Source organism: Lytechinus variegatus, chromosome 16 (assembly GCF_018143015.1).
Source record: "Lytechinus variegatus isolate NC3 chromosome 16, Lvar_3.0, whole genome shotgun sequence".
NCBI classification, from domain to species: Eukaryota; Metazoa; Echinodermata; class Echinoidea; order Temnopleuroida; family Toxopneustidae; genus Lytechinus; species Lytechinus variegatus.
In genome coordinates this window covers 15494646-15520037 of record NC_054755.1, presented here as the reverse complement: position 1 = coordinate 15520037, position 25392 = coordinate 15494646, and the positions used below count along the sequence as shown (strand labels likewise).

At 36.0% G+C, this 25392-nt stretch overlaps 1 protein-coding gene across 1 annotated transcript in view; it reads left to right on the top strand.

Moving 5' to 3' along the window:
• Nucleotides 1–1007: 1007 nt before the first annotated feature.
• The window catches only part of LOC121429584 (UDP-glucose:glycoprotein glucosyltransferase 1-like), a 46624-nt gene continuing 22239 nt past the window's right edge, over nt 1008–25392 (top strand). The window contains exons 1-19 of the mRNA XM_041626687.1: nt 1008–1076; nt 4141–4351; nt 5630–5760; nt 7455–7567; nt 8595–8775; nt 9724–9896; nt 10554–10654; nt 11957–12117; nt 13091–13182; nt 15094–15157; nt 15633–15719; nt 16456–16575; nt 17129–17350; nt 18197–18322; nt 18861–18944; nt 20151–20231; nt 20720–20843; nt 21864–21962; nt 24683–24777. Coding sequence (XP_041482621.1) covers nt 4144–4351; nt 5630–5760; nt 7455–7567; nt 8595–8775; nt 9724–9896; nt 10554–10654; nt 11957–12117; nt 13091–13182; nt 15094–15157; nt 15633–15719; nt 16456–16575; nt 17129–17350; nt 18197–18322; nt 18861–18944; nt 20151–20231; nt 20720–20843; nt 21864–21962; nt 24683–24777 — 2262 coding nt within the window. The 5' untranslated portion in view covers nt 1008–1076; nt 4141–4143. The remainder of the gene's footprint in view (nt 1077–4140; nt 4352–5629; nt 5761–7454; nt 7568–8594; nt 8776–9723; nt 9897–10553; nt 10655–11956; nt 12118–13090; nt 13183–15093; nt 15158–15632; nt 15720–16455; nt 16576–17128; nt 17351–18196; nt 18323–18860; nt 18945–20150; nt 20232–20719; nt 20844–21863; nt 21963–24682; nt 24778–25392) is intronic.

Genomic DNA, 25392 nt, shown 5'->3' with positions numbered 1-25392 from the left:
TTTTTTTGGGGGGGGGGGTGGTCTTGTCCTTTTAGTAGACGGAGTGGAGCGTTGTGGCCCAGGGGATAAGTCTTCTGACTTTGAAACAGAGGGTCGTGGGTTCGAATCCCAGCCATGGCGTAATTTCCTTCAGCAAGAAATTTATCCACATTGTGCTGCACTCGACCCAGGTGAGGTGAATGGGTACCCGGCAGGATTAATTCCTTGAATGCTTGAGCGCTGAGAGGCAGCTTGAGCTAAAGCCGGGGTAATAATAATAACAATGCGCCTCGGAATAGAATATTTCTAGATAGATGGCGCTATATAAATGCCTATTATAATTATAGGCCTTCTGAGAATGAACCGGATTTTCTATAAAAAAAAAACTTTTTAAAGGACAAGTCAACCCCAACAAAAAGTTGATTTGAATAAAAAGAGAAAAATCCAACTAGCATAACACTGGAAGTAAAATAATAAAGTTATAAAATTTTAAAATTTTTCTTAATTTCACAAAACAGTAATATATGCATATCCTGGTGGATATGCAAATGAGGAGACTGATGACGTCATCCACTCATTATTTTTTGTATTTTATTACATGAAATAAGGAATGTTCTATTTTTCTACTCATTGTCAAGTGAAGCAACCATTAATTCCTCCCTAAACATGTGGAATGAGTATTGTTTAATATTATATGATTCAATCAAGTTAATTGGTCCATATTGTCAAATCTGTAAAAAATAAAATGTTGTATACATAAATTCAAACAATAAACAAACAAAAGAAATAAGTGAGTGAGAGTGAGGGACATCATCGACTGTCTCATTTGAGTAGTGCATATCACTGTTTTGTGAAAAATAAGCAAAACTTTAAAATGTCATAACTTTCTTAGTTTACATCCGATCTTGATGAAATCCGATTGTCAGCGTTTTACTAGTTTGATTTTTCTCTATTTAAATTCAAATCAGCATTTTTCTAGGGTGGGGATTGTGCCTGCCCAGCGATTTGTTTTTGATAGTACGCCATCAACGTTTGATACAGTGCAGTCAGTCAGCTGTTAAACCCGACGTCAACGAAAGTGAAGAAATTTTCCTGTGGTAAGTGAGAATTCAATCATAATTTTGTGTTATATAATTAATCATCCATAATTTTTCGTAGAAAGTCATATGTGCTTTATATTGATTGAACCCGTTACATTTTTGAGTTTGAAAAAATGGGAGGAACCTGATTTACCGGCACGTATATTTTCAAGTCTGCGCAAGCTTATTCCTTGCAAGACTGCATTCACCACACGTGTAAATGAATCGCGACGTGCAGGATATTGATTGGCCAATAATAGCTTGGACATTCATGAGCAGTAAATCTACGACTACGGTACCCTGCATATCGAGGCGCCCACGCTGCTGGCTGCGCTCTTACTGTGGGCTGGGTCTGAGCCGCGGGCTGGAGGCTGAGAATGAGAGAACTCTGATGTTCTAAATAATGTTGAGGTCAAAGGTCAAACACTTTCTTCAAATTATTATCATGAGAATTTGTTTATTCCTAACTTTGTTAGTCGATATCAAATTTGTCCAGATGTTATCGGATTCAATCATTGATTCAAATAATGTCGACGCTAGACAGCTGGCAGCCGTCTGTTTCGAGGAGTTTTTTAACATTAAAAAAAAAAATTCTCGTACACAGACGGCTCGCTATCGTGCAGCCACCATTAGGGGACTTGCAATGCAAAAAAAAAAATTAGGGGACTTGAAATGCAAAAAATGTCGGGGCTCTTCAATTTTTGTCTTTGTTTTTTAAAATGAATACAAATTTTGAAAATTAACGCGACCAAAATGCAAATTTATATTCCCTCTTGGTATTAATTACCAAAAAATGGAGAAAAATTAAGTTGAAAGGAACAAAAACAGTGACTTACCTCGGCTGTCGCGCAAATTCACTTCCCCGTTTTATCCGATCTTAAGTACATATACATATGGCCATTGAGTCCCCTGTACAGATCGCGCTAGAACTTCGGTCTCTGTATTTGGTGAGTGAAGCCAACGGAGTTCAGCTGAACAACCAACAAAACAGAGACCGACGCTTTTGGTCTATGTCGACGCAGGCTTGCAAAAAAAAAAAGGTTTTGCTAATGCTAAGTAAGATAGTATGACTATATTAGTAAGGCTAAGCACTATGTTTGACTGTGTCATTGGCTTGCCTGGCCCTGGACTCGGCAAAGGTTTGGCTTTGCCTAAAGTTTGGCATTTGCTGGACAGCTGGCGCTGGCAGCCATCTGTTTCGAGGAGTTTTTTAACATTTTAAATTTTTTAAAATGTCTCCTCCAACACAGACTGCTCGCTATCGTGCAGCCACCATTAGGGGGTTAACAATGCCATTTAAATGCAAAATCCCCCGACGGGACTCATAGATTTTTGTCTTTATTTCTTAAAAATGTATAAGAAGAACTGTACCAAAATAAAGATTACTAATAATACTCGTCCATTTTTGCCTAAAATGCACCAAAACTGGGAAAAATAAACTTAAAACGAGAAAAAACTGTGACTTCGGCTGTCACGCAACTTCACTTCCCTGTTTTATCCGCACTTAATACATCAACATACATGTATGGCCATTGAGTCCCTGCACATATCTATTGTAGAACTTCGGTCTCTGTATAGTGTATTTGGTGAGTGGACCCAACGGAGTTCAGCGGAACAACCAACATAACAGACGATTATGCGAATAAAAGTAGATCTTAATCATGAAGATCACATGGAATATATCTAGAAAATCGATTTGAGGAGATCTTTTACCTTTTTCAACTTGTTTCCTTGCCCAAAACACTTTAAAGAGTGCATGGCGCCCCACCCCTATCCCCACACATCAAGGCCCTCATGATGATATGGAAATGGCTTAGACCCGATTTTCATTTTGATAGACCTTGTCAAGCTTGGGAAAACTGGAAAAACAGATATTAAATGAAAAATTTAATGTAAACTCACTTTAAATGATAAAAATGATGAAAAATGCTGGAGGTGTCTGATATAATCTGTTCAGATTCACTATGTCTTCAGATCCAGCTGGGACAAAAAGGGTAAAGGTTGCGCTTATTAAGTGTTGAAATTTTAATTTGGGTGGCAAAATTGTTACAAAATGCTCAAATACATCCGTTTTATTTCAATTGATTAAAAGTGTAAGGGAAATGTATGAGAAATGTTTCACAGGGTAAGTTTGATTTGCCTTAACACAGCGTGAAAACGAGCATTTCTGCGCAACAGATTTCTGTGAGCTTTACAAATATGGACAGTGCTCACTCAAGTGTAACATTCTGTCAAAACTTACTTTCATTGGATAGATGAGACCCAAACCCAAGATTATATGTGAAAAAATTACCCACATGTATAGTTTTTAATGCCCAGGGCTTTTTCAAAGTATAAACTTTTTTTTGATACGCTCTGTATATTGGGAGGCAGCGTAGCTCAGTCTCAGGATAAGATTGTAGATCTCAACGTGTGTGGGTTCGAGTCCTGCAGTATGTTTGAAGACGTCTGATGCTAGCATTGTGTGTTAGCGTGCCTCAGCGCTGTGTTCAGTGCGGGTGTCAATGCAGTTGGAAAACACTCCGTCCATCGGATAGGACGCAAATGTTGGACCTGTGTATACAGTCACAACCTATGCACATTAAAACCAATACACTATTCGTCAAAGAGTAGGGTGTTCACCCGGTGTATTGCACCTGCCGGTCCCTGTTACTACAATACTGCAAGAATCTTCAGGATTGAAGGAGGCAGTCAGTATAGCTTGGAGAACTTGGGATCGTTTCGGCATTTGCATCAGATCTCAATCTATAGTCCTACTCATGAATATTTTGAAAATTAATAACTTTCTTATTGTTTGTCTGATATTGTTCAAACTTTCACCCATCAACTTGTCTGATTTTTCTTTTTCCTGTAAAAACAAGTTTTTATTTGGTTTGGATTCCCCTTTACTTACATGTAGTCTAGTTTAATATCTCAATTTTAAAGCAGTCATAACTTTCTTATTTCATGTCCGATTTTTTTTAAAACATTCACCATTCCATTTTATTATTTTTCTTTCCTTTCCAACACATTTCATGACCAAGGCTGGATTCCCCTTTAAGAATGAGATAATCTTGACTTATTTCTCTTGTCTCTTCCACAGGGCATGGATAGCTTATTCAAATTCCTCTTATTACTTTGGTGTGTCCAATGTGTGCTTGGTGCATCAAAGTCCAGGCCTATCACCACAACACTGGAAGCAAAATGGACGAGGCATTCAGTCGCCATGGAAACCAGTGAATTCATAGCAGAAAAGAGCGATGCAGCCTTCTGGAAATTCCTGGAACAAGTGTCGGCTTATAAAGAAAACTTCAGTAAGTCAGTAAAAAGAGATGTGGACCTCTTGAATCCAGTTGAATATTTGCATTGTTTTTTTGTGGTTGTAGATCTAAATGAAAAATAAAAATACCGATACTGGTCAATGAATGTTTAAGAAAAAGTTTAAGAAAAATTAAGAGATAATAAAGTTATAAGAATCTGAATGATGAGACCACTAAAATGCTATGGAGATCTCATATTGGATATGTCAACCAGTATGTGTGATGTCATTAATGAACAACTTTGCCATTTACATGTGTTTGTAAATAGTTCACATAATATGCAGTGTCGGAAATACATGAGGGCAACAGATGATTTTGCCCTCATTAAAAAAAATTGATTCCTCCAAAATGCATGCTTTTGGGCGACAATTCTTTCTAGAGTTGCCCCAAGATCTGTTCCAAATTACATTCAAGGTTATTTAGAAAATCAATATTATAACTAGCAGAAGAATAATATTTGCTTTTACTGCACATTTACTTCATACCCAGAAAAGGTACCCTTGAAATTGCTCCCAAACTTCTGAAATCACCCCAATGTGGAAAAGAAAAATAGCCCCTGAAAAATTGTTTCCTATCCTGCACATAAATATTGTCAGTGTCCGCGGGAGACAGTTGTAGACATCTCGTTCAGATTGCCAGAGAGTGTCTTCATATAATGATAATAATGATAATATGCCGCATAGTGTTCTACACATGTGCTCATGAATTTGTTTTTGCTGAATCAGTAGCTGCTTGTATCTTTTTCCAAGGGTTCATTTTCCTTTGTTTAAGATGATGATGTGTCCCGGTATCTGGTTGTGCAAGGAATACATTTGCTTAACCAAATTTCATTAACATTTTTGGTCGTAAGGGAAAAGCTGTGAACTAATTTCTTTACAGTCCTCTCATGATTTTATCAACTGAACAAAAGACTTTGTGCAGTATTCTTAAAAAATGTGGAGCAAATTGCTGTAGAACAGATCATTCCCTGTTATATTAAAGATTTAAGATGGTTTCTTGTTATTTGTAACAAGAAGAGGTGTACAATCTTCTATGTTCTAGCCATTTAAATTCTGCTCTTTTTTGCCACTGTTTTCTCATAAAAGAAGGAAGAGAAGATAAAATCATGGTGACTTCATGGGGGGGGGGGGGGCAAAGTTGCTGTGGCCCCCTGTTGGCAGGGTAAGTAAAGAGGAGAACTAAGGAGCAGAGAATCAATAAAGAAGACAAAGAAATATTTTCACTTGGGACTTCCTGTATCTGATCATTTATGTTTTTGTTTCCTTTGATTAGGTCATGATGAAGCCTTGTATCACTTCACACTCAAGATGGCTAATCGTCACTTGTCAAGCATGGAACAGGATTTGCTGAAGTGGGCCCTCTCCATTCATGCCTACGCTCCTAAAATTGAGATGTACCACCAGGTGAGTAACAACAGAAATTACAATCAGAGACGGATCCAGGTAGGGGGACATCTGGCCTGTGCCCCGCCCCCATTGAGAGACACACAAAAAAAAAAATTGAAGGGAATATTTAATGGATACTTTAAAGTTAGGACCTTTTTTTTTGCTTGTCAATTTTTTCTTGGAACAAAATGACCACAATTTTGTACGGTAGTGAAAAACTTTAACCCCAATTTTCTCCCCCTAAAAAATGCCCCCTACTTTGGAAACCCTGGATCCGCCCCTGATGACAATAATTGTGACTGTGAGATGAATGAAGTTTGTGGTGGTGGTGGTGGTGATGTTAATAATGATGATGATAATGATACAAGTAATGATAATCTTGTTATTCATAATGCGATTAAGACATACAGTACCGGTACATTGTATCTAATCGCTTACAGATTTCATATAATTGGCATTTGTGTAATGCAGTCTTATCTACTTCGGGGTGCACTATTGTTACGGTGATGATGATGATGAGGATGAGGATGATGATGTTGATGGTGATAATAGTGGTGGTGGCGGTGATAATGATGGTGATGATGATGATGATTATGATGACGATATAATGTATGTTGAAGACCTTGGTTTTAATATCTATTATTTAAAATTGTATTCTAGATATTTTGTACATTTTCTGTATTGTCTTTTGTAATGATTTAGGAGGTTCTTCTTGATTCTAAGTTTTTTTGTATATTTGTACTATGTTTCCTATTGTTATTGTGAATATGTCTTTGACATCTTTTATGTACGAATGTGAACTAAACGTTATGAACTTCATGAATCCTGGTGATGTGTGTTTATCATTGTATGATGATGATGGTTATGATGATGATGGTGATGATGATGATGCTGATGATGATGGTGATGATGGTGATGATGATGATGATGGTTATGATGATGATGGTGATGATGATGATGATGGTGATGATGGTGATGATGATGGTGATGATGATGGTGATGATGATGATGATGGTGATGATGATGGTGATGATTATGATGTTGGTGATGGTGGTGGTGATGATGATGGTGATGATAATGATGGTGATGGTGATGATGATGGTGATGATTATGATGTTGGTGATGGTGGTGGTGGTGATCAGGTGATGATGATGATGGTGATGATAATGATGATGATGATGATGATGGAGGTGGTAATGATGATGGTGATCACTGATGATGGTTATGATGATGATGGAGGTGGTAATGATGATGGTGGTGATGATGGTGATGATGATGATGGTGGTCATGATGATGATGGTGGTGATGATGATGGTGATGATGATGATGGTGATGATGATGATGATGATGGTGATGATGATGATGATGATGTTGGTGGTGGTGGTGGTGATCAGGTGACGATGATGGTGGTAATGATGATGGTGATGATGATGATGACGATGATGGAGGTGGTGATGATGGTGATGGTGGTGATGATGATGGTGATGATGATGGTGGTGGTGGTGATGATGATGATGATAGTGATGATAGTAATGGTGATGGATACTGGCAAAAAATGTCAGCCATAGAGCTTTCATTCTGTTTTAATAGAATGTCATCTATTGGTAGAACGAGACTGCATGAATTATTGTAATATCACATAGCATTACTCTGATTATATGTTTATTTGTGGTAACAAATTTAATGCCTTGCTTTCTTTTCACCATTTTAAGATTGCAAGGAGCCTCTCGGTACCAGAAAATTGTGATACTTTCATCGATGTGCATGGGAAATTTACCTGCTCACTTGACAGACTGGATGAACTTATAGGAAACGTTGGTGAAAGGTAAAACCGTTTGTATAGAATAATTTTGTTATGTGTTATAAGTGTGTAATATACTTAATGAAATAATGCAAGAATTAAACAGCTCCAAAAATTATCAGAATCATAGGTACAGTGTACTGATTTGTAAGAAAGCATGAAGGCTTTGAGTCATTTCTGTGGGACCATATATTCCTGATAAGAACTTTCATCTTTAAGAGGGTCCCTCTTAAAGGCAGAAAGTTCTGTGCTTTAGAATGATGTTTTATAATTTCAATGTAATTTGGCATGAATTGTAATTATTGATGTTAGAATAAATTTGATTGGTTTGAAAGTGAATGATAGGTATGAATGCGAAAGGAATGCATGACATTGAAATTGTAAAACATCATTTTAAAGCACATATGCCGGACAGTGTACTGGTGTGTAAGTATTGCTTGGAAAAAGGCTGACATCTGGGCCCCGTAACACGAAGGTTGGTGAGTAATCGGTAAGTGAAATGGCCTAGCTATCAGATCATCATTGCATGTGCATTTTGCTCTGTAGACTGTCTAGGAACCAATCAGAATTGTCTTTCAAATCCTGGTTGGAATGCTATGCTTCCCTTCCACAAATCTCAGTAATTACACATTTTCTACAAAAATCATCAGGGCCCCGTTGTACAAAGAGTTGTGATTGATCCGGTCAATCACAACTATGGATGGCTATGGACGGCCATGCATGCATGTTTGTTTAAAATATTTTCTATGATGTATACTCATATATTCATCGTTCTCTTGAAGATTCAGTGTAATTCTCATTGGATATGGCGCAAATTTCCTGTAAAAAAATTATGACACTGATGGATTTCCATATAGACTAGTTACGATTGATTGAATCAATGGTAAATCTTTGTAAGATGGGGCCCAGGCATATGAATTCATCATTTATACAGTACATGTACATACAAACGCTTGGGTCATCATTTTATGTGATTCTGTTTGAACTCATTTTGAGATTGTTGTAAAACCACAACTGGTTTTTATTGCTCATTGTTTTTTTTTTACATCAGGCCTAAACCTGACATCTTTAAAGTTGATCATGAGTATAAGCGGTCATCTAATGGATCAGTGGTGGCAGTCTTGTACGGTGACATAAGTGATTACAAGTCAATGGTTGCAGACTTCCACAAAGCCCTCGCAAGTAAAGCTGCCTCTGGAGATATCCAGTATGTCTTCAGACATTACCAAAGGGTAAGAGTCCATTTTTGTCTTGCCTGCATAGCAGGAGTGAGATACAGGGATGCAGCAACAGTGTCGTCAACATCAAATCTTAAAGTTTAATTTTTTTATGACCTCGAAACTCGGAAAAGGAGATGGACCTATTTCACAAAACTCATTTATCATTTTGCACAATTTTCAGGTCACATGATCAAGGTCATTTAGGGTCAATGAAATTTGATCATATCATGGTATCAACACACTGAACCTAGATTAATATTTTGAATTTTTTTAGATCATTTTAAAAATCCAGTTTGCAATTGTAATTTCAAGTCACATGTACAAAGCTCATTTGGGGATCAATAAAATGATATCAACTTTAAGAATTCAACCAAAAATGATAATATATAGTCAATAATATCCAAGTCCTTTGGAAGCGCATAGGGACGTAATGACATAATGTGGTATGCGCTATACAAGAACTGCGTTGTTACATTATTATAACCAAAGTTAATTTTTTTAATTTTTATAATAATTTTTGAATGGTTGGTCTTTGTTTGTAAATCTGAATACATAGCGTTTATCAGATGCCATCATTTATTTGAGTATAATGTTAGGCCACTGAGTCGAGGTCAAAGGTAATTTTAGATCAGTTAACTGAAATAACTTAAGAAGTATTGTAATCAAATTAATTGGAATAACTTGCAATGGTTGTTTGATATTACAAATGATATTCCATGAATAATGTGTCTTAAAGTCAAGGTCAAAGTTACTCGTCTATGTTGTAAGCCATTTAAAAAACTATTACCGGTACTCTTTTAATTCAGTGAGTATTATCTAATTATGGGATTGATTATCTTGTTTGTATTCTTCTACTTGTATTGTCAAAGATTCTGCAATTCAACCTCTGGCGATGAATGCATTTTCACAAAACCATACCTTTCTGAATGTTTACTTGCTAACCTGTGAATTGTCATTTAGGTTTCTTCTGGGGTCAAAGTTCGTCTGTCTGGTTATGGTGTGGAACTGGCCATCAAGAGCACAGAATACAAAGCAGTGAATGAAGATGAGAACAAAGATGGCTCTTCCAAGACTGAAGCCAGTGTTGATGATGGGCCGGATGAAATTGAGGGATTTGTCTTCAGTAAACTGAAGTGAGTAAGGTGTTATTTCTGTGTAGTAATTGAGTGCGTCGTTGGTCCCATGTTCTTACAAATCACAGTCATGTCCCTACATAATAGCGGTTATTGATATCGATTAGTGGCAAAAAACCCCATTATCGACAAGACTAGCGATAAAGAGGTTATCAATAAAAGCATTAGTTCACATTGATAAAAATCACCAAGGAAAAGATGGAAAAAAAATCAAATCTGTGCCCATACCTTCAAGATATATGTGTCTGAAAAGTCACTATTCAAAAAATCTCCCAGGGAGAATAATGTACTTGATGTTATTTTGTGGAATAAATTTGGGATGATGTTTCTGGTCACTTTAATTTTCACTTTTTTGAAGCACTAGATAATAATTTTGGGGAACATTTTTTTTAAACGGATTCATTTGTACAACACATCACAGACACAAGTGATTAAGACCTAGCGTCTCATATTATTACAAGTCCAATATTATTCAATGCCTTTCAGTGTTAAGGATAGTGAAAAAATACAAATGCAAAGCATGAGATGAATAAAGTGGACAAATAAAGTGAGAGGTCAACGGAAACGCATTTAAGATTTCTTCAAAACAAGGACTACATTATCTTACTTCAGTAAATGACTGTATGGATAGAAAAAATAATTTTCTTTTTGTGCTAGGGAACTCCACCCGGATTTGACCGAGGAGCTTACTCAATTCAAACAGCATTTGGTAGACAACACCAATAGAATGGAGCCCCTCAAAGTATGGCAACTACAAGGTGAGATGATCCCAAATGACTTTGTTCTGAATTGTCTTTTGCACATTATTTCAATTCTAAAACCCTAACTTTAATTGGGTTATTTCACACTTGCAACAGCCATGCAGGAACATTATTGTGAAGCGTCGTGCTGTAGCGGTTCAGACTCTCGCCTTGTAATCAGAGGGTTGTGTGTTTGGATCCCAACACGGCCTAGCATCCTTTGGCAAGGTGTCAATCCACCACTCTCCATCAAGGTGTTAAATGGGTTAGTGGTAGGATGGAAAAGCCTCTGTATAGTATGACAAGCAATTTAGTTTTGTAACTCTTGTTCCCCAGGGAGTGGAGAAAGTTTGTACATTGTGTGCGGGCATGTCAGGATCCGATGATTTGGGTAATTGCAATGTATAAGCGCTATATAAATGTAATTATTTATTATTAATAGAGAACTAACAGTGAGCCTAGTCATATTTTTCAGATTGTGGTATCACACGTTGATCCAAGATGTAAAAAAAGTGTTACTGTGACATTAGGCATCGCTGCAACATTAACAGTTGTAACAGGGCCTCTGTTAGTGCATTGTTAGCACTTGCTAACACTGTTTCTGCATGACTGGTCAAGGTTTTTACTCTAGATTTTTGAAATCAAGGAAGTACATGGTGGCAATATTCAAAATTGCCTCCAAATGTGCAAAATGGAATACCCCAAGATCTGCCACAAATAATACTCAAGAATAAAATAGAAAATCAATTTTTTACAGCAGAATAATGAGATAGGCTTTTACAACATCATTGCTCAATGAGAAAACAAGAATCCCTTAAATGTATTTTTTTTCTTCTAAAATCCACCAATCTAATGATGCCAAAAAAATAACCCCTAATTATCCCCAGGCCTGATTTTCATGTAATGTTATGATTTATCATGCAATCATAAGTCAAGTTATACTACATTATGTCATTATATCGTATTGTCAACAATATTTGTAATTTGGCTATATGCTGAACTTCAATAAACTTATTCTGTAGAGGTATTGTGGCTTAGTGGATAAGTCTCTGGATTTTGAACCGCAAGGTCTGGGGTTCGAGCCCCTCCACAGGACTTGTGTCCTTTGGTAAGGCATTTATCTACATTTGCTACTCTCCACCCAGATGTAGTATGAGTAGGAAAGAATTCCTTGAATGCTTGAGCGCCCTACCAGAGTAGCCGTGTTAAACCTGGGGTAATAGTATGCAGCTCTTGGAAAATTGTTCGAAGCGCTCTATAAATGTTGTCTTTTATTATTATCATCATTATTTTACATTGAATTGAATTTTTCTTTATCAGACATCGCCTATCAGGCAGCACAGCGGGTACTGTCCACCCCTTCAGAGAACGCTCTTCAGGTGTTGACAGATATCAGCCAGAACTTTCCTCTTCTTGCTCGTTCCTTGATCAGAACCCAGGTGAAGAATGAGGTCCAGAAGGAAATAAAGGAGAACCAGAAAGTGAGTTGGAATTGGTAATAGTAATTTATTGTAATTGGTAGTGGTAATGTATTTGTGATTGGTAATCATATTGTCAAAATAATGATGAATGATAATGGTATGTACCAATGAATCTTATATCATGGTGATTGTAATCTAATGGTGAATTGTAATTGTGTTTGGTGATGGTAGTGGTATAACAGTAATTGTAAATGGTAATGTAGTGGTCAATTGTAATTGTGTTTAATGATAGTAGTGGTAACGTAACCGTAATTGTAAATGGTAGTTTAGTAGTGAATTGTAATTGTGTTTGGTGATGGGAGTGGTAACGGTAATTGTTAATGGTAATGTAGTGGTGACTGCTAATGGCAAGAATGAATGGTAATGGTGATGAGGAATGGTTATTTTAAGGATATGAACAAACTTAAGAGAGTTACAAAGTCTCTGTCATTGTTTTCTTAATATTGGTGTCCGCTTCTATGGGCCATGGATTATTATTTGCTGACCCTAATCCTTGTGAAAAGCATTGGAAATTCCTGTTTTAGACATTTCTATGGGGGTAAAGCAAAATCGGTGTACCAGCCAGAAATGTTTTTGTCCAAGCCTGGTGAACTGTTCGTCCTGGAGAAGTGAGGTGATGACTTTATCCTAAGGCAATTTCTCAGTGGCATCTCTCTCCACTCAGGATGATTGGTATTCGAATGTTGTCATGCTTCCCATGTGGCTTTAAAACACATGATGTGATTTAGTGGTTAGAGCATTGGACTCATGATCGTAAAGGTTGTGAGTTTGAATCCCCGTTCTTCTATTGCCTCCAATTTGATCAGCCACTATGGATGATTAACTTGGACATATGTTTCCTGTGTAATGGTTTACGAGAAAAACACTGTCCCACCGAGTTCCTAAGGAGTTACCATAACAGAAAATGTCTATTTTACCTCGGTTGTTGAGATGAATCAAATTTTTCCCTTTTGAAATGTTTGTTTTTCCTCAGTTATTTGCGATGAATCATAACACAGATCAAGGAGAAGCTATCATCATGGTGAATGGGTTGGTCATTGATACAGAAGTAGCTGATCCTTTTATGTAAGTATATGAATTTTCCATTTTTTTTCTAACCCATTAATTCACAAAGGTGGTTTTATATCTGTAGTGTCAAATCATGGCATTTTTTTGCATTGATTACGCCAAGTTTATTGCATATCTTGAGACATTTTCCAATAATAGTGAATGCATTTTTGGCCACAGTATCCTGACTTGATGCTAATTACTATAATGTTTATGTATTAAAGTGATTGGTTAACATTGGTTTGACTTTTAAAGAATCTGAGTTAGAAGGTCACACTTGTCACCTGTGTCTGTGATATGTTTAAAAAATGAAGCCCAGAAAAAATTGCGTTCGAAAAATAATTATTTAGTGCTTCAAGAATTGAAATATAAAGTGACCGGAAACACCATCTTAATTTCATCCAAAACACTTATGTGTACTATTTAGGCGTCTATAAGACGCCTATTTACAAAATCGGTGTTTGCCTTGTAGTTTTAACTTTTCATTCTCAATAATGGTTGTTTTCAGGGTTTATTAGTTCTAATACATGCACTTGTTCACATGTTTCATCTTGGTTTGAGAAATTTTTAAATGGGCTGCTCAAAAAGTCAAACGATACCTTTAAGCCATTGTTTTTGTAAGTTAATCAAAACACACAATGTGAGTTTTGGTGGTCTTTTTCAGGACCAACATACTTGTATGTCCAAGAAAGAATGCATGGTGTACCATGAAACCACTACACTCTCCTTAGCCATGGAAAACTTCAGGGCCCCGTTGTACAAAGAGTTACGATTGTCCGATCAATCGTAACTTTATGGAAATCCATCAGTGTCATAATTTTTTCTACAGGAAATTTGCAAAATGTCCTTTGTAATCAAAGGAGAACACCCCAAATTGTCAAGAAATCAATGAATTTATGGATATGCATTCACATCTAGATATTTTTTTGGAAAAAAAGCATGCATTTCATATGTTGACTTTGCTGGCTTTCCATAGCTACGATTGATTGGATCGATTGTAACTCTTGGTAAGACGGGGCCCAGAAGTTATAACCTACAATGTTCTCAGTACTGTAAATGTTTTAACTAGACTAAATTTAGTTCACTGTTATTAAAAATATGTATTCAATATTCAATGTTTTCTCATATTTGCTGAATTAAGCAAAATCAATTGATCAAGAAATCTGCATGACCATGGTTTCAAACAACAGATTCAAAACCACCTTTATTAATTTGGGCCATTGAGCTCTATCATTCCTGATATAATTCAGGAGGGGTCTATGAAAAATGTGTATTATACTGATATAGTTTCAAACCAGTTAATAAATCAACCGGACTTTTAACAAAATTGCATTTAAAGATGAAAGTTTAAATATAATTTTTTTTAAGGTTACTGAAATAAGGCAAGCCTGATGGTCAGATAATAGTCTAAATTGGCTTCATATCTCACCTGATGGCAAAACTGCTGATGTGATTTGGGATTGAGTTAATTTTTTTTCAATAGCATGGAATTCAATTTCGACATTCCTACCACTCTTTTGGGCATTGATCATTGAGATATGCGTCTACACAAGATCATTACAGATTAGACTGTTCAAGATTTTTTCCCCCAAATGAGATTGCAAATGGATTAGATTATGCTGGGCTTTATAGAGCGAAAGCTTGTAATGCCATTTAAAGTTTCCTGTTTTCTTTTCCAAATTAATTCATTTAGCCTGATACTGATCATAGCTCTGGCTCAATTTATACTTTTACTGCACAATACTCACATCACAAATATGTTGATAAGGAGTGTGAAGGTCATAATGTTCCACATAACACCCCCCTTCCCCCGATCATGATCACATTGCTACATGATTGCAGTTTGTCCCAACATGCCAACTTAAATATCCGTTGTGATTTTATTATTTTAACTGAGTGATGGAATATTGATAATTTTGTATTTGATAGGCTTCTTGATTTGTTGAAAGCAGAAGGAAAACTTTTAGAAGGTCTCCATCAGCTTGGTGTTCAGGTAATACTTTAAATTATTCTTTTACTCTCTGTTCAGGTTAGGTCAATTACTTTCATTTGCCTTTCTCTCTTCCTGTTTATTACTATATTATATTAATGCATCTGTCCAAAAACTATTTTTGCGTGGATGACATGACATCAAGTGACATGTTTAAATGGATGTATTTATGATAGTATAGGAACATTTATTTTGAACAGGTCTTTTTATTTTTTTTTGTATCAAACCACTTCACAAGTATTGAATATGTGTGGAACATGTAGCTTTCTGACATTGAATTTTTAAATTCATAAGTATGCAAGTGCTCAAAAAGCCTCTTTTAAAGAAAAAAATATAAAATGATGAACGTAACCCGAAGAAGGCACAAGATAAAAACTAGATGTATTCTCCTAACACAGCAGTGGTATTTTATATATTTTGGATATAGGTGTACTTGTTATATTTGAAATTAAATCATTTCCTCGTTTTCTATTTTCAGGGTAATAGCTTGACAGATGTTATGAAAACCAAGATAGAGTCATTGCAAGACAGTTATGCTGTAGATATCAGAGATAATGCAGTCATTGTGAGTATCTTGTATACATGTATCAACCAGGCGTGGCAAAACTAAAAAACAATTGCACTGTGTGATATTCAGTTGAAGAATAATTAAGAGTAATTTTTGGTCAGAATGGTCAAATTTCAGTTTTTTTTGTTTTTTGAAAGTGTTTTTTTGTATGCTCATGATAAAAAACTCATGGTTTTTACTTAGACCCCTATTTTGTCCATTTTTATAATGCTACAAAGTATTGTTTTTTATCATGAAGAGGATGTATTAGTTTGGTGACTTTGAAGCTAATTTCATGAGATGAAATCAAAGGAATATAACAACTCAAATTAAAATAAGTGAAATGAATTGAAATGAAAATAAGTGAATGAAATTTAGTGCATTGCTTTCTTCACGGCACATGAATGATCTGGAAAGTGATAACCAGTACACAAATTGGGCTTCTGGTATCCAAGAATACCTTTGACCTACATCAATATTGAAACTTGAAATGAAATGAAAATGAATGTAAGATATGAAATGAATATGAATAATAATTAATTGAATTGGAACTGAAATTAAAATATGAATAAAAAGAGATGGAAATGAATGTAAGATATGAAATAAGAAATGAAATGAAAAGAAATGAAATGAATAGAAATGAAATGAAATGAAAAGAAATGAAAAGAAATGAAAAGAAATGAAATGAAATGAATAGAAATGAAATGAATAGAAATGAAATGATACAATGAAAGTAACATTACTATCTACACAGTACATCAATGATCTTGAGAGTGATAAGAAGTACAAAGAGTGGCCGTCTCATATCCAGGAATACCTCCGACCAACATTCCCAGGAATGCTCAGACATGTTGCCAAGAATGTCTTCCATATTGTAAGTCTTCCTAAAATTTTCAGCTTTTACTACTTTCAAGGGCTTTACCATTGGATGGTAACTTACATTGCTCATCAGTCAGTCAGAATCATGAAGAACAGAAAAGTTACCATTTTATGTGACAGACCCCTGATTAAAGATGCATAAATTGGGAGGGGGGGGGTTATACATACCTGCCAACCATTCCAATTTTGGCGGAATTATACCGATTTTTTAACCTCCATTCCGAATTCTGAATTTTAAAACCAAAATTCTGATTTTTGGGTTAATCAATATACATGTAGTGTTGAAATTATTGAAACGGCTGTATGATGCGACTAACGCATAAACGACTGGAGCGTAAATTTCTTGCTGAAAGAAAGCACGCCATGGCTAGGATATGAACTCATGTCCCCCAGATTGAAAGACGAGACGAGACCATGACATTCTCACATGATTTCACAGAATTAAGAAATGTAGATCTATCTTGATGTGATGTCAAATGACATTGATTTTAAATTGTTCCTGCAGCTACCGGTACTAAGCTTTAAACATTCTGTTCTCTCCATCGTAGACGCTCATCTTAGATCCAACCAGCCCTGACTCCATGCTCCTCCTCGACCAAACCGAGATGCTTTACCTCAGCGACGTCCCCCTTAGGTTTGGCTTCGTCTTTGTCGTCAATGATGATGACAACGTGGATGGAAGGGATGATGCCGGTGTTGCCATGGTGAGAGCGTTTAATTTTGCCCTGATGGAAGAGGACGGTGGTAAAGCCATGGATCTTATCACAAAGGTATCGTTACGAGTATCCTTGATTTTTTTGGTGGGTGGGGTTAGTTGTAAAAACATTACGCTGAAATCATTCTAGGAGAGACTCCTGGGGCAGTTTCATAAAAGCGGTTCTTAAAGTTTGGCATGATTTTAAGCACAACTGGAACGTGTTCTTGGGTGCCAATCAGCTCCATAGGATAAATCTTGTTTTTTGGTGGGGAGCAGTAAAATGTTAGGTTGAAATGATTCTAGAAGAGACACGACTTTTCGCACGATTGACTGTTGACCCTTTCTTCTGCTTAGTGATATATCACTTTGAAGGCTCTTCTTAGCTTCTAAGTTGCGTGTTGCGTGAAACTTGCAATTTGTTGCATTCACAAGACAATGCCCCACCTATTAGTTGCAGCGTACAAGCCAACATTTGCAGTTCCTCATGGGAAAAAGGTTGACATCTGCTGCGCATGCTAGTGATTGCATATGATTATGTTGTGCTGGTTGACACTGCTTGGCCGGCTTGCATAAAATTATGCTGCTTACCAGGGACTAGGAGATGGGAGGCAAATTTGCTGCCAAATTCTTTGCGAAATTTAGACCGTTTATTGATTAATTCTTCCTCCGCTTTTGCCATATGGTTTCCATATTTGAAGCATCGCAGTCAAAGCCTAATATTATGCCGAACCTCAATTAAAATAACTTTGCTTCTTGGAACTTGCACATTTAATGAAATATGCGATTTATTATATTATATCGCATCACATCGTGTGCGCTCGGCTTTTGAACTGTTGCAATCATACATCTACTTGTACCTTTATATCAAAGCCCTCAATGATGTGTGTGAATTATTTTGTACTATCTTATTGTGTATTAGATCCATAGGGAGGCTGATGATGTGGTTCAGCCCGGTGACGTCATAACAGTGATAAATCAGATGTTCCCTGGCGAGGATATTGATGATATCATTGGACCTGATACAGACTATGATGATCATAGACAGGTAAGAAAGAGGAAAAATGCAAGCACCTCCATGGCTTCTAATTGCCAATATTCATATTTCATTGTAGACTAACTATTTTAAAATACATAAAAGCTGCTATGACAAGAGTGTCTTTTATAGAGGATTCCTGCTAGAAGTTATGTCACAGACTTTCTTACAAGGTACCTTCCAATGAAATTGATCTGGGGATAGGCTTTTTAGAACTAGTCCAAACAAAAGGAACTACTTGTAAATAAAGGGGAAAATGGGAGCATGTCTATGCAGCAAATTTATTATGAAAAATCATGAAAAGATAAATACAGTAATTTGTCCCAAGTCCTGTGTTTGAGGACCACGCAGGTCTGGTCTTGAAAATATATCAGCAGACCTGATTACACCTAAGTGATCAGAGACAGGTATGTGGAAGAAATATACAAAGAGGATGTATACCAAAGTGTGTGCTTCCAATATTAACTTAATCATCATATTTGATCAATTTTGTAAAAAAAGTTAATTGTTTTATCGATATATATTTTTTCATTTTCATTCGGTAACACAGGATGGCAAGGCATTCTTGAGAAAGACCGCTCTTCGTGAGACGCCTCAAGTTCTAATGAATGGTGTGCCATTGTCCAAAGATGAGGTGAGTATGATAACTGTTCCTTTTTTCTTTCTTTCTTTCATTTTTTTTTTGGGGGGGAGGAGGGGATTGAATAAGCCATTCCTTTTTTGAGTGGAGTGTTGTAGCCCAGTGGATTAGTCTTCCGACTTTGAAGCAGAGGGCCGTGGGTTCAAATCCCAGCCATGGCGTAATTTCCTTCAGCAAGGTATTTATCTGAATTGTGCTGCACTCAATCCAGGCGAGGTGAATGGGTACCCGGCAGGATGAATTCCTCGAATGCACTGAGCGCTGAAAGGCAGCTCGAGCTAAAGCTGGGGTAATAATAATTGTAAAAAATGTGCCTCAGAATAGATTATTTCTAGATAAATGGCACTGCATAATTGCCTATTAACATTATTATTATATCTTTTTTTGATATAAAATCAATTTTTTCCCTTATTTTTACAAAGAATAAGGCAATACCTTTTTTGTGTTTTTTTCTGATGATGGAGTATGTGTCTGATGTATTTTGCATAGTCAGCTTTCCATAAACAAAGCCGCACTGCCTATGGTTGGTTTGGGGCCTGCACTTTCCTTTAAAGTGATCAGGTGCATTATCGCTCTCGCCCCTTGCCAAGTCTTCTTAGACAGTTACAGGCTGTCGATGTTACAATGAGAGGAATTTATTCAAAAATCCTCTTTTTGTCAAAATAGTCTTTTCTTTGTTAGAATATTTTTTGGGGGGTCGGAGACTGTTGGTATATCTGTTTATAATGCTAAATGAATCAACGCCTCTTTTAATAGGTATCATGTAGCTGTGGCTTTGCAACTTCTTTGACGCATTTGGCTTGCTTTCTTCTTATCTCGCATCCATTTTTGGCCAAGATGCTTTTATATAATGATGCTCTATAAAATGTGGGTGCATAGATGGAAGCAATGGTAAATGATTGTCTACAAATCGCTTATCTATATATGGAAGACATGTCCCTTGTAAGAAAGGTGTAAAAGTACTACAGTATTCTACTGCAGCAATCTAAATGTATCCAGTTTACCAACCAAAATGGAGGTCTTTTCAATAATATTCTATGACATTATACCTTTGAATGATATTTTTATCGCCTGATGTTTTGACATAATTTATTGTTTCCATGTTTGTCTTGGCATCTATTAAGTTAGATCTTTGCCTCAACTTGTTGAATCAGTTTCTAGCCATGTTCCAACCAAATGTATTTCATCCTATTTTTATAGCTTGATCCAGATGTATTTGAAGAAGCAGTTGTCACAAACATCTTAGTGAATACAGCCGACTTTCAAAGAGCAGTTTACAGAGTGAGTATCATTCATTTTATTGTCAGTCCTCAATCTGGATATACGACTGTGAAATTTTTTTGTGTGATTAGTGAAGATGATGCTTTGTCTTAGGCTGATTAACAAACCTTTTCAACCAGTACTCTCTTTCTTAATACATGTAGATAATTAATAGAATGTTACAAGGTTCAGTTATTAGTTATTGAAGTGCTATGCTTAGCTATGCTTATTTAATTTATCTTCGATATTTGTTATGAAATGTCATTGATCTGTCTATGTTTCACAGAATATGTATTGTTACTTTGATTATATTTTGAACATTTTGTTGAACGGAAATAAATGAATTTAAATCTAAATCTAGAATCTAAGCTTTTATTGGTTGATAAAAGATTTTTCAGAGAATACTGATGTTATGGATAGTTTTTTCTTGAAAAGAAAGTTAATGAAGCAGATTTCGGGAGTACATTCTGATATTGTAAGTTATTTGTTTATGTTTTTCATTGTAACAGAACAAAGTTGGGGACCACACCGATCTTCTGGAGTATGCGATGACCCAACCTAATGTGATGCCTCGTCTTAACCTGAAAATTCTCAAATCTGACAATCCCATCATTGACCTCACAGGGTCTCCAGGTCAGTAACCCTATTGTTACAATCATTTTGTTGAATGAAAACGTTTTAGTGGCTAGCTGTTGGAATTAAAATAAATATATGAAATGTACGATGTTGTTGATCAGTCATGCAAAGGTTTTTCAGTCGTGATTCGATAGCTAAGGTAGGGAATCTGTGAAACATTTGTTTAATGAAATTATGGGAATTCAAGAATTATTTTAGAGAAACAGACCTATTTTAATTCCTGGTATATTACCATGCCTCTGTCCACCTTATGTGTCTAGCAGAGGTATTGTGATTTCGGATAGACTGTCCATCTGTTTGTCTGCCCGTCCATCTTTCCATCTTCATTATCACGATAACTAAAGAACTGCTTATATATCATCTTCAAACTTGGTTCACAAATTTGTATAGAAGTGATGTTCAGATAAGTTGTGTGGTCAGGAGGTCACAGAGTTTGTTGTTTACTTGAAAGTATCTTGTTCTCGCGATATCTGAAGAACCATTTAAGCATTCAAATTAAAACTTGGCTCATGTATGCCTATAGGAATGATGATTTTATCAAATGTGGGGGTCATAAGGTCAAAGGTCTCAGATGTCATTACATACATTGAAATATCTTGTTCATTTGATAACTTGCAAACTGAGAGGTCAATTTAAAACTTGCTCATGTATGCATATGAGAGTGATGATGTTATTCGATTTGGGTCACACTCTCAAAGGTCAACTGTCACAGACTTATTTGAAAATATTTATAAGATTCTTTTGACAACTGAAGAATCATTTGAGAGTTTAACTTCAATCTTGGCAAAGTTGTTATGGATGCATATTTAATATTTGTCCATTGTATTTGTATTGTAATTATGATATTTAATTTTCCCTGGAACTGTAAGCACTGTATACATATATATACATGTGTGTATATAAAAGTCTTAAGTCTTCTTTTGTTTCTGTATATTTAGGTTTTTTCTCAAAGTTTTCTTGTCACTTGAAAATGTTGATGATGATTGTTTTTTTTTGTATATTATTTTTCTCAATCAGGTTCAACAACCATTGATACTCCCTTAGACACCCATGGACTCTCTTCAAGTCAGTTGACAGGACTTCTAGCAGATTCAATCAAGTATCTTACAAAGAAAGGTATGTAGGGGAAGGCGGGGTAAGTTGAGCATAGGGGCAAGTTGAGCCACCAGCCCCAGGCCAATAATGAATGAGTCAGACATTGTGGTGATGCCATGTATTGATGACCCATAGCATAACCCCTAACCCCACCACATTGTTTCCAACTTTGAAACAAAAAGTAGTTTTTTAGAGGGCAAAATATGAATTTCAGCCAAAAAAGTAAAAAAGAGTGTGAAATAGATAAGTGCTTTATAAACACACACGTCTTTAAATATAATAAAGACATGATAACAACATTATTAGTCCAGGTATGGATCTTCATTCTTGTCATAGTCTTTTATATGATGGATGCATAATAAATGTGTGGATACAAAATTATCGCACTAAGTTGGGACTGGGGTAAGTTGAGCCAAACAGCATGGGGCAAGTTGAGCCATGGTAATTCCTATGGTAATGTATCTTAAAAAACAAACAAACCATAAAAATCTATTGAAATGCAGGCTGAAAGGAGCAAATTTACATGACTGCTCTTTTCCTTTTACAGGATGTTAGTATTTATAGAGAATTAGCAAGTGAAAAGACTTTAAACAAAAAATTGACATGCTGGTTCTCCCCCATACATTTTGTAGGGGAAGGCGGGGTAAGTTGAGCATAGGGGCAAGTTGAGCCACCAGCCCCAGGCCAATAATGAATGAGTCAGACATTGTGGTGGTGTCATGTATTGATGACCCATAGCATAACCCCTAACCCCACCACATTGTTTCCAACTTTGAAACAAAAAGTAGTTTTTTAGAGGGAAAAATATGAATTTCAGCCAAAAAAGTAAAAAAGAGTGTGAAATAGATAAGTGCTTTATAAACACACACGTCTTTAAATATAACAAAGACATGATAACAACATTATTAGTCCAGGTATGGATCTTCATTCTTGTCATAGTCTTTTATATTATGGATGTATAATAAATGTGTGGATACAAAATTATCGCACTAAGTTCGGACTGGGGTAAGTTGAGCCAAACAGCATGGGGCAAGTTGAGCCATGGTAATTCCTATGGTAATGTATCTTAAAAAACAAACAAACCATATAAATCAATTGAAATGCAGGCTGAAAGGAGCAAATTTACATGACTGCTATTTTCCTTTTACAGGATGTTAGTATTTATAGAGAATTAGCAAGTGAAAAGACTTTAAACAAAAAATTGATATGCTGGTTCTCCCCCATACATTTTGTACATAGTTTTTGTGGCTCAACTTACCCCAGAAGGTGGCTCAAACTTACCCCATATATGGGGCAAGTTGAGCCATTTGACATCGTTTTTTTCAAAGGTCACGATGACTTTCAGTGTTGGGATAGAAAGTTATATATAGGTGGAAAATATTTCAGAAGAATTAAATTTCAAGGCAAGGTACTTATTTCGACAAAATTATTAATCATATCAATTCTAACATGCAAAAAGCAAAAACTGTCACAACTTACCCCGCCTTCCCCTACATAGTTTTTGTGGCTCAACTTACCCCAGAAGGTGGCTCAAACTTACCCCATATATGGGGCAAGTTGAGCCATTTGACATCGTTTTTTTCAAAGGTCACGATGACTTTCAGTGTGGGGATAGAAAGTTATATATAGGTGGAAAATATTTCAGAAGAATTAAATTTCAAGGCAAGGTACTTATTTCGACAAGATTATTAATCATATCAATTCTAACATGCAAAAAGCAAAAACTGTCACAACTTACCCCGCCTTCCCCTATAGTGTCTGAATTTCTCATATCATAGTATAATTTTTATCAAAGAAAGTTACATTGTGTGAATATGATGCTTTCATCAAATGAAAATAAGCCTGCACAAGGCAACCTTCCCTATCAAAGTTTAATACATGCCCAAGTTGAAGCAACTTGTTTGTAAAGATTATGCAAATAAAAATTTACCTATTCTAAAACAGATTTCTTGTAAGTTGTTACATTTCAAAAGATTTGAATTATGCAATAGTTACCTGTAGATGAAAAAGAAGTTGTAGAGTTTTCCTACGAGCAGACATGTTGGATGGCAAAGAATTAAAAAACTGTGAATGATACTCTGATAGATCATGGTTTTGTGGTCTAATGCATAGGGTTCCATTGTTACATCCTTCAATGTAACGTCATCTGAAACTACTGTGGATGCGTCGTGGTCTAGTGGCTTTGACTCTCGCCTTTGAAACAGAGGGTCATGGGTTCGAATCCTAGCCATGGCATGTTTTCCTTCAGCAAGAAGTTTATCCACACTGTGCTGCACTCGACACAGGTGAGGTGAATGGGTACCTGGCAGGAGTAATTCCTGACACGCACTGAGCGCCGTGAAGGTAGCTCAAGCTTTAGCCGGGGTAATAATAGCAACCCTTTGTATCCTCAGGCCAAAGCGCTTTATAAATCCAGCTATTATTATTACTATATTGTTTAATTTTATATTCAACTCTTGGAGAGCATGTTGATTTAGATTCTTAAATTGTACTTTTCATCTGTCTCCATCTCTCTCCACCTCTATCCATCTCTCTCCATATTTCACTATTTCTCTTTATCTTTATCAATCTCTCCCCTTCTCTCCCCATCTCTTTCCATCTCTCTCGATCTATCTGTATCTCTCTCCACCTCTATCCATCTCTCTCTATATTTCACCATTTCTCTTTATCTTTATCAATCTCTCCCCCCTTCTCTCCCTCTCTCCCCATCTCTTTCCATCTCTCTCTATGACTGATCTCAGATGATGATGCAATTAGACCGGTATCCATGTGGGTTGTTTGTGATCTAGAGACGAAGGAAGGCAGGCAGGTTGCCAGGGATACTCTTCAGTATGTGGTGAGAAATATCTTCATATCTTCTACCTAAAATTACTTCTTTGACCCTTTACTCAAGATTTGATTTAATAACAAATTTGCAATAACAGTTTAACCCTATTTCAGACCTGGATATGTGGGGGGGGGGTCAATTTGACCCCCCTTCAGATCTTGGCTGGTGATTGTGCAATTGCCACAAAAATTTGCATGCATGTAATGCCAGATGTAAGACTGCATAGTAAAATTTTCAAATCAATTGTTTTGATTAATTAATTATGCAAATAAGCATTTGAAATTATGAAATAGCTCTGTAAATATTTCTTTTGCCTTTTACTCACTTCATATAGCTAGTAGAATGCTAATTTTAAGTGAAAATATCATATTTCAAACAGATACAGTGTATCTACAAAAAATTGCCAAAAGATAATTAATTTCCAATATGTTTTAATATTTTCTGTTAATTCTTAGGTATTTTTTGTATTTACCCTTTGTTTTCTACTGTTTTTTCAATGAACTTTGTCGGGGAACCTTTTGCAATCATAAATAGCATAAAATAAATTCATTTAAACCAAAAAAGTAAAAATATTCATACATTCATGATTTTTTGGTTGAAAACACAATTTGCAATTGCATTTTG